Source organism: Diospyros lotus, chromosome 4, assembly GCF_014633365.1.
Source record: "Diospyros lotus cultivar Yz01 chromosome 4, ASM1463336v1, whole genome shotgun sequence".
Taxonomy (NCBI): domain Eukaryota; kingdom Viridiplantae; phylum Streptophyta; class Magnoliopsida; order Ericales; family Ebenaceae; genus Diospyros; species Diospyros lotus.
Window position 1 is genome coordinate 2,176,693 of NC_068341.1, and position 10,024 is coordinate 2,186,716.

The window sequence follows — 10,024 nt, forward strand, 5'->3', positions numbered from 1 at the left end:
AACTTATTTTGATGCCTCTTATCTTGCTCATTTTAACAAACACCCATTTATTGTAAAACACAATTAACTTAAGAAGCAGTAGCGGAGCCACGTACAGCCAAGGGTGGGCAATTGCCCACCTTGGATTTAAAAAAAAATTATTTTATATAATAATTGAATTTTTGTTAAGTTTTTAATTTTTTTTTTCTAAATACCCACCATAAATATTTAAAAAATTATGGATTTTGAGTATATTAGTCAACGAGAATAAGGGTGTCGAGTGATCGTCTTTGATTGCAGAAAATCACTGGCCACATTGGGTTTGGAAAGAAGTTTAAGTTTAGATCTACGAAATTTGGCATTAGATTTTACTGATCTTTTGATATGTTAGTCGATGGAAATAAGGGTATTGAGTGGTTGCTTCTGATCGGCAAAAACCACCAGCCATGGTGGTTGGTGGCGATTACTAATGATTTTTCTGTATTAGTAGAAAATTAAAAATAACATATATAAAAATTTGTCTCACTTTTTCTTTTGTGTATTGTTAACTTTTCTTGACTGTTCTTTAACTATGTTTTAATTAAATGGATTAATTTTTTTCATTTTTTGTCATAAATTTATCAATTACATATTTGAAACTATGACAGAAAATATATTTTATGTCATGAAATTTGTCAAGACTTGGCTACGTAATTGAATTGGAGATTAATGATTAAACGATAGTTTGTCATTAAACTTATCAAGACTTGACTGCGCAATCGAATTGAAAACTAATGATTGAATGACAATTTAATTATGTATATTGAAAAATAGTTATTTAATAAAATTAATAATGATGTTATTATGTAATGTTATTAAAATATAAAAATACGTCGATTATATAATTTATTGATATATATTTTTTTATTTTATATTATTTTAATTTTAGACAGAGTTCAGAGTTTAGGATTTAATTTTTGCCCACCCTGCTTAAAATTTCTAAATCTGTCACTTTTAAGAATAGTGAATTAAGCTTTCACCATTATAAAAATTTCAAACAAGTTAAAGCTAAAAATGAACAAAAAATAAAAGATTGCAACACACTAGAATTTTAGAATGGTTGGACTGCTTGCTTACTCTACTACCTTGGCTCTCAATCAAAGATTTAGTCAATACAAACTCACTTTTGGATAGCTTTTACAACATGTTCAATTACTAACATTTACAACAAACGACTTTTATGATTGAATAAGCCACAACCAATACATTTTGAAAAAGGTTAAGACTTAATCTTTACAACTTCACAATAAAGTGATGGTAAAAGATACAAGAGAAAGTTTTAGAATATATAAGAAAGTTGAACATTTTTCTTGGGTGTCCAAGAGATAAATAAATAAGAATGTAAACACTCTCATTTTCTTTTTCTTTCAAAAGATCACATGCAATGAGGTATTTGAAGGCTTTAAAGAATCACATGGATCAGTTTTAGCATCCTCATTTTTCTTCAAACTCTAGCCATTTATATAGTGTTCTTGCTTTTAATGTATCTTTTCGAATATCTGGCATAAAAGAAGGGCAAATCACAAAAAAAAAAATCAAATATTTTCACAAATTTGCAACTTTATTTAATCATTTCAATTTAAGTAACTATATCATAATTGGTTTAATTGGGTGCAAATTTATCTAACATTTAAAATCGATTTGCAAGACGTGTGTCATTACTAACATAGCATATCATGTGTTATAAAAATCAAAATGAGTAGGACCCAAATATATACATAAAAAAATAAAAAAAATATGAAAAATAAAATGGTTAACTCGAGTTAATGGGCTATTTGGATCTTTTCTAACATTAACTCAAGTTAGCAATTTTATTTTTTTCTTATGTATACATGTAAAACTTATTCATATTTTTGTTTTTATGACACGTGGAGTGCCACATTAGTAATGACATATGCCTCACAAATTGATTTCAAGTGTTAGATAAAATTATACCTAATTAAAATATAATTGTCAAAATTAAAATAATTGAATAAAGTTGTAAATTCATGAAAATATTTGGGTTTTTTTGTTATTTGCCCTTTTTTTATTTAGGATATTCCAAAATATGCATTAAAGACATGAACACTATATAAAAGACTAAAATTTGAAGAAAAACAAGAATGTTAAAACTGATCCATACGATTCTCTAAAATCTTCAAGTGACTCATTGCACATGACCTTTTGAAAGAAATAAAAAACAAGAGTATGCTTCCATTCTTATCTATTTATGAGTGGTTGATATTCAAATCCTCTCTTTGCTTTTTATGAGTGGTCGATATTTATGAAGATAATATTATATATTTTTTAGTATGAGTTAATTGTGACTTGACATATGTTTTTTAATCGATAAATATATGTTTCACACTCCTTTTTTTTTTATTAGAAAAGTTACTCATATTGTGAATACTTTTCAACTCGATTCGAGATTCTTGAGGCAATCACTGTCAGAAATCAAGCTTAGGATTCATGAAATATAACTTCGTCAATAATTTTGTTTGTGTTATCAGTATTTCTCGAACCACTTCTTATGGGTTGGACTTAACCCAGCAAGTTGGCTCAATCTCCAGAATCCCAATAGGCTCAAGGTCGAGTTTATCAAAATAAGGTTACACGTCGTTAAGACCCGAACTCAGATCGCAGAACCAAGCGAGCTCTCAGCGATGCTTCCAACTCGCTAGTCTAATTGTATAGCTCTCATAACAACAAAGTCGTTGAATAAATGGAGGCGAGACCAATCTACTTTACCCGAGACAAACCAAATCCTTGATAATACGGAATCCACTCCCAATTTTATAGAATTGATAAGGACACTTTGTCCTCCGTGACATTATCCTTCCATTTATGGATGTTGTGAAAATTATAAACACCTCACACTATAAATAGAGGTTAAAAACACCATTGTAAGGGGATTGACAATAATAATATACTGTTACTCTGCCAGAATAACCAAAGAATAGTCGTGGATTAGGCATTATTCTGGCCGAACCCACGTAAAAACTTCCATGTGTGTGACTTATTATTTGTTTTCATTTGTTTCTCCTCTTTGCATTTGTGCTCATGTTTCTCATTGCGGGCCTACGAATCACGATCAACCAATTCCAAATGTCGATATCTTATCTATTGAGAAATCGAACTATATAAACGGGATAGTTCTCAAAATACAAATGTGAACACATTTTTGCCCATTAATTATTCTTGTTCTTGCTCTCTTAATTCTAGATTCTAATTTGATTTATAATTTGTGATTTTCTTAAATGGGACAGAATTATAATTTTCATATATATGTATAGAAAGGTAACTCATGTTATGTACGTATACAAAAAATAAAAAAAAGTAAATTAAAGTTCAATAAGTGATATTTAATAATTACAATTTACCATGAACATTTCTTTAAGCAAATTTTTAGACAAAATGAGTCTTGATGTAGTAATAAAGTTGTTTAAGAAATTAGTTATTATTTAGAGATCATGAGATCAAATTTTATTAATATAATTAATTTTTATTTTTTAAACCAAATATATAAAATAAAATAAAATAAAAAACACTTTATAAGAGAGACTTCACAACAGTACCCATCAAAAGGATGGACAATGAATGAATGATTTCCACAGAGCTGTATTTAATTAGTAACAAGAAAGAATGATAAAGTTAACTGGGGATCTGAAGGCTTAACAAAAGCAAGAGCTACTCTTTGGGAATGTCTGGCTTCATGAAGCTTTCATGTTATCCAAGCCCATTCTAGCCTGCATCAATACCAATAATACACTGTGTTAACCAACAAGAACTAGGTTTTGTAATCCACCCAAACTTGGTTAGAACTGAAGTTTTGGATCTCACCAGAAACTTGTGGATCTCTTGAAGAATTGGCGAAAAGGTCGAGCAGAATTGTTCCATGTCAGCCTGGATATCCCCTTTGCCACCACCAATCACCTCCATGAACTTCTTCCTGTCTGGAGCAAGCTTAATAGCAACCTGTGATTCCATTTCAATGTAAGCCAGAAGCTTTACAAAGTAGAAGCACATATTGTAATTGTACTACTACTAATCATCTAAGAGCATATGAAATATGATCGAGCAGGCAACAAGAACATTACAGAGAAACTTGAGTTAGCAAGCCAGCCATGCCATTTCTTCAAAGTCTTGCCGTAGGAATCAGTACAAGCTTGCGCCAATGTCCAGTCTTGATGGTCATGCAGGTTTTGGAATAGCTCCACCAAAAAATCCATTGCTCTGTAAAATACATTCATATTGGCCCCTTACTATGAGAAGAAGAATTCGTCAAAGATCAATGTACGTGATGGCACTCTAATTCTGATCGATTAAGGAACATGACAGTGAGAACTTGTCTACAAGGAGATCTGATAAGGAGCAATACTGAACTCTAAAGAAAAATGTAACATGTATGTTCATGTTATCAAATTATCATGTGTACCTTGTCAACCAAAGAAGACCATTCGTACAACTCGATGATGATTTTGCTGATTTTGTTTCAACTTCTGCTTGTACAAAACCGAACAAATAGTTGAATCTGGATGTATTGGATGAATATCTAGATTCCAACCTCTACAAATAAAACATTTTGGATGGTCATCAAAAAGTCTATATCAGACCTATAACACGAGCACCTCAGAAACTTGTTGATTTGACTGTCATGTTAAATATTCAAGTGAGAATAGTTAATCTCAAGTTATGGAAACAGTATCTTACCGATATATTACCACCTATATCAGATTTCACCACAGTCATAGCAGCCCCAAATTTATCTGGCATCAGAAATTTCAAGAGTTACAGTGCATTTTCAAGCCCAAGCAGCTAATGAATTATATAGCATGCCTCATTAAGCAGCTAAACACTAAATGGCCACATTTTAGCTTGTGCTGGGACAAGGGTCCTAGGTTGGTGGCATGAACGATAGGCAAAACATACACTAGGAAAGTTGCATCTAGAAAATGGCTAGCTGATTGAACCATGAAACGAGGGCGAAAAAAGGTCATAAGAATAAGATGCTCCTACAATATATGAAAATAACTTCTAAATACTCAAAAAGAAGTAGGAATGTTTAATTGAAATTACTTCACACATAGTAAAAAATTAGAGAACTTGTTTAAATTATAAAAATTTTATAAACAAAAAATAAAGATTTGGAAAACGTGGTTTTCCAAAATTAAAAAATTTTCTTCACTAATTTGGAAATTTGAAAAATGGGGTTTTCTGCAATTTTTTTCTTTTCTAAAAACCATCTCTATCTTCTTCTCTATAACACAAGTTACACTTACTCAAAAGAAAAGCCTCTCTTTCCCTCCATTTGAAAAAATTAGATATAAAATACCGGAAACCATTTTCCTTAGAGTGTTTTTGATTGAAATTATTTTCCATGAAAAGTGTCATATCAACAGAAAATTTTTCATACTTGCGTGTTTTTTTATTGCTTAACATTTTACATGAAAATTTTTCATGATATAATACATTAAAGTATATTTTGGCCCATTTTTCGTAGAAAATTACAACTAAGGGAGGTGGGAATTTTCCATCCTTTTCCATCTTTTTCCAATCAAGCATTTTCCAATTCCATCCTTTTCCATCTTTTTCCAATCAAGCATTTTCCAATTCCATCTTTTTCCATTTTTTTTCCAATCAAGCATTTTCCAATTCCATCCTTTTCCAATCAAACATTTTCTAATTCCATGAAAAACAATTCCCACCTCCCCTAGTTGCAATTTTTTTATGAAAAATGGGTCAAAACATACTTTAATGTATTATACCATAAAAATTTTCCATGAAAAATGTTAAGCAATAAAACATGCAAACATAAAAAAATTTCTATTGATGTGATATTTTCCATGAAAAACAATTCTAATCAAACACAGGTAACTCTTCCTCTTGAGACTGTTTATGTCTGGCTAAAATTAAGAAGAAAATCCACCTAGAATAGGCAGTATGTGTTTACAAACATCCAAGAAAGGCTTCGTCAACAGTTCTCCTTGGCCAGTTTTGATATGCTTCATTCCCTCCAGAGAAGGAGCAAACGCAGTGCCCTCCATTTTCAAGGTTTACTTACTGCACAATCCAGAGACATTTCAGACATCATCAATGTTTTATCAAGTCTTGAAGATCACAGCACATAATTAGATCATGAACCCTTGATTTCTTTTATTAATGGGGTGCTTTAAAATTAGATGAAAAGCTATGAACTGATAAAGAATAATTACATTCTCTGTAGAACCCTAAAAAAATAAATGCACAGTAAGAATTGAATATTTCTGCCACCGAAGGGAGGGGGGGAAAACCTCTCGTACCCGTAAACACAATCCAACATAGGATTAATACATAGAACAACACATAATTCAAAGAAAGAACAGAAAACTAGGGTTTGGCGAACAAATTAAAAGGGATCCCTGTCGTTGTAAATTAAAGCCCAAATTCAGAAAGATCACAATAGTTTACACACGAAATGAAGATTTACATATGCATGACGATACAAATTCGTTCTAGAATCGATAGAATGCAAGGAGGAAGCAGTCTGGAGCATTGACAAATACAGATATACTTCCAACAGCAGAACAAACACAAATTCAAGCATACGCGTAGCTGATAAGAGAAACGAACAACAAGTGAATTGTACTTATGCATGCAAACTAACGTAGATCAGATCATTAAAACTGCTTCCATTAATCAACAAATACTGATATAATAACAAGAAATCGAATATTAATCACAGAAAATGAGATCAGAACCTGAGAGATTTGTGGAGAGAAAGAGAGAGAGAATTGGATTTCTAAATGATTACAAAAATATAAATTTCATTTATGGCTCTGCAGACAGGAAGGAAGTAAACTAAAATGAGATTAGAATTAAATATATAATGGGAGAAACTGAATTAACGGTTTATGAAGTACTGAATTCCGCGGGTTTTGCGTTCCGCCGCGATACGGAACATTCCATTGTTTACATCTCCCCTTTGTTGAAGAATCGAAAGAACAAAATTTAAACCGCTAATCATCAAAATAATTCAATCATTTTTTTGAACCTGTAATTTTATTCAATCTTTTTAATTTTGTTAAATAGATTCAAATTGACTCAATTGAAAATAATTTTGTTTATCCATTCTAGAGGGGCATGTGTTTATGCTGACTTGATATGTCAAAGGTCATATAATAATAATATTTATGTAATTTACGTATATAGATAAGTAAAAAAAAATGTTTACCTGGAAGTTAAATAAATATTATTATTATATAACACTTAAAATGATATGTTTATTATGAATACATTCATTCTAAATTGATTTTACATATTAGATAAAATTGTAAATGATTAGTTCAAATGCAAAAAAATAAAAAATAAAAATCCAATATGGCACTGTAGGTAATATCAATCATAGGGTCCATATCACAATTAGCATTCGGTTATGAGCATTTCACCTTCTCTATAAACTCATAGTTTGCTTGTTACTTGAACTAGGTGAACGGATAGATTAGCTGTTTGTCTGCTACTTGACTTGGGTGAATGGATAGATTAGCTGTGAGTCGAAACTCAAGACCTAATCCTTCAAACAGACACGATGCACAATCTCGTAGCACAAAATATTTTATATTAATATTATGTGTAATATTAATTATTTGAATGGTATTTCAAAATATAAACAGCTTTCGTTATCAATCAAAAATCAAAAACCGCCCAAAATTCATGGCAATGAGTCAATAATTAGCAGATTAATGGGACCGTTAATGGGGGGACGGTTGAACAATCCTACCAGCGTTGACTCCTCGAACAGTCCTACCGGCGTTAGACTCCTCATTGACTTTGAAGTTTAAACATCTCTCTGAAACTCCAAAGCTTTGAAGCAACGGGAAAGATTAAAAAAAAAAAAAACTATCTCTCCCTCTCTTCTTGCCCGGATAATTCTCTCGCGCTCCCCTCAAGATTTCATTTTTGAAAATGTAACAGTTTTATCCCATTGTCGTCCTCATAAACCACAATTCTGAGAAGAAACATCGATCTCATACTTCAACAACAACATGGGATTCAAGGATCTTCATCTCAAGCTCAAGGTCTCTCTCTCTCTCTCTCTCTCTCTGTGCATACACATTCATCATCTACATGGGTTCTTGGACTATGAGATGGTTTAGGAGACAATTGTGTCGCCGTTGGATCGTTCAAGCTCTCTCTCTAAATATAACATATATTTGTGCATATACATGTATATATCTGTGTAACCATGTCGTCTTCATGGGTTATTGGAAAAGGAAAAGATCTGATCAGTAGATATTTAGGATCATAACACGAAAAGAATACTCTTTGCAGATGGTAAACAAAGGGGGCAATACTGTTGTGTTATTCATGATCATTCATCAAAGAAGTTATTTTCATGAATGTTGATTGTTCGTTAAGTGCCGTGCCTGCATGATGGGTGATTTTGATGTTGAATTGGACCAGGCATCAAGGCTGAGAAGGTTTCTGATAGGAGACGGAGAGAGCAAGAAGAAGAGAGGGTCCGAGCTTGGGAGCAAGCCTTCATGGATGGCGCCGGTATCACATGGCTACTACGTTGCAGATTATCGACCATTCCGAGATGAGTTAGATGATGATGATGATCGGCGAGACTCCGACTCGGGGGTTGTGGTGCAGAGAGAGGAGATTGAAGGGCTTGAGCTCTGGTATTTTGGTGTTTTTGATCCCCAAATTGGAGATGGAGTTGCCAAGTACATGCAATCAAATTTGTTCGACAAGAAGCCCAAACAGGTACAAGAAAAGAATAATGATTTGGGGTCAGACAATGGCATATATATATATATTTTATCCTCCCAAATGGTCCGACTTGGTGGTTCAAGGGTATGAAATCTCCCTTTCACCCCTCGTGTTGTAATAGTTATAAATCAGGGGGTAATGGGGGATTTTATCCCTTCAGACCACTTGAGAGGGCCAAAAGTCATTATCTTTGATATTCTATTGTTTTTACAGTATGAGCTAAGGAGGAAGAGCATGGAGACAATGAGAAAGGCATACGCAGGTGCAAGAGGGAGGATGAGAGAGGCAGCGAAAGTAGAGGAGAAATGGAAGCCAGGGGGCTCAGCATCTGCCCTCGTCATCAATGGTGAAAGGCTTGTAATGGCTTATATTGGTGATTACAGAGCTGTTGTGTGTAGGGATGGTGAGGCTTATCCCATCAGTAGAAGGAACTGGCAAGGCACCAAGAGGCACTGGTCCAGGAAACTCTTTCCAGGCAAGCAAACTCTTTATCAGCAATCTCTCTTCACCTATTATATGTCACAATCCAATTTCACTTCAATAATCTACTAAAGGTCATATTTAATTAACATTTTTGAGTAAAAACATATGCAATTATATTACTGATTCACGTTTTTTTATTATAAAATCTGATTCTACATCAATAATTTACTAAAGATCACCTTCAATTAGTGTTTTTGAATAAAGACGTATAGTGTTATACTACTAATTCACATTTTTTTATTATAACGCAACTTTAGGACTCGTGCGCATTCCTAAAGTGTGTAGGCTGGCATCGGAGCCGGGAAGTGCAGCGGCCAAGAAGCCATGGAAGAGCTTGGAAATTGTTGTTGGAGATGAAAGAATAGATTCTGATACAGAGTTTGTCATCTTGGCAAGCGCTGGCATCTGGAAGGCAACTTACGATCAATCAGCTTCATCTTACCAACTTGCAGTTTCCGTAGTGTTTGATTCAGCTTTCTTTTGTCACTCCAATTAATTTTCCGGTGATGCATGCAGGTGATGGAGAATCAAGAGGCTGTGAATCTCATCAAGCACAAGGAGGATCCCCAAGATGCTGCAGAGTGCTTGGCTATGGAGGCTGCGAATAGGATGAGCAAAAGCAGCATTGCCTGCTTGGTCATTCGTTTTGACTGAAAACTGTTTGGTTGCTTTCACTAGTTGGGTATTGAAAAATGACCCAAAAGAGTAGGTTTTGAAACAGCTTAAATGCCATCCAACAAATGGCTTATTTCTAAGGAAATGAAGCACTTTTTCAGTTAAAATGGCTTTATTT

The 10,024-nt window shown here is 33.2% G+C and overlaps 2 protein-coding genes across 2 annotated transcripts; one reads left to right on the forward strand and one right to left on the reverse strand.

Moving 5' to 3' along the window:
* Positions 1 to 3,605: 3,605 nt before the first annotated feature.
* Positions 3,606 to 6,042, reverse strand: LOC127800609 (glycolipid transfer protein 1-like). The gene is made up of 6 exons (XM_052335319.1): positions 5,924 to 6,042; positions 4,708 to 4,763; positions 4,433 to 4,563; positions 4,095 to 4,230; positions 3,838 to 3,972; positions 3,606 to 3,743 (listed from the first exon to the last, which is right to left on the reverse strand). The coding sequence occupies exons 1-6, from the start codon at positions 6,039 to 6,041 to the stop codon at positions 3,708 to 3,710; spliced, it is 612 nt and encodes a 203-aa protein (XP_052191279.1). The 5' UTR covers position 6,042; the 3' UTR covers positions 3,606 to 3,707.
* A 1,792-nt stretch (positions 6,043 to 7,834) lies between these two features.
* Positions 7,835 to 9,913, forward strand: LOC127799372 (putative protein phosphatase 2C-like protein 44). The gene is made up of 5 exons (XM_052333356.1): positions 7,835 to 8,051; positions 8,437 to 8,742; positions 8,962 to 9,223; positions 9,489 to 9,643; positions 9,748 to 9,913. Exons 1-5 carry the CDS (start codon positions 8,019 to 8,021, stop codon positions 9,883 to 9,885), a joined length of 894 nt encoding a protein of 297 aa, XP_052189316.1. The 5' UTR covers positions 7,835 to 8,018; the 3' UTR covers positions 9,886 to 9,913.
* Positions 9,914 to 10,024: the final 111 nt, after the last annotated feature.

Excerpts from the sequence above, each read along its gene's own strand:
- LOC127800609 (XM_052335319.1), bottom strand. The coding sequence starts at position 6,041 with ATGGAGGGCACTGCGTTTGCTCCTTCTCTGGAGGGAATGAAGCATATC. Across the intron at positions 4,564-4,707 it reads ATATAGGTGGTAATATATCG|AGGTTGGAATCTAGATATTC; the intron begins GTAAGATACTGT and ends TTTTATTTGTAG. Across the intron at positions 4,231-4,432 it reads GGTCTTCTTTGGTTGACAAG|AGCAATGGATTTTTTGGTGG; the intron begins GTACACATGATA and ends TGTATTTTACAG.
- LOC127799372 (XM_052333356.1), top strand. The coding sequence starts at position 8,019 with ATGGGATTCAAGGATCTTCATCTCAAGCTCAAG. Across the intron at positions 8,743-8,961 it reads TCGACAAGAAGCCCAAACAG|TATGAGCTAAGGAGGAAGAG; the intron begins GTACAAGAAAAG and ends TTGTTTTTACAG. Across the intron at positions 9,644-9,747 it reads CAAGCGCTGGCATCTGGAAG|GTGATGGAGAATCAAGAGGC; the intron begins GCAACTTACGAT and ends TGATGCATGCAG.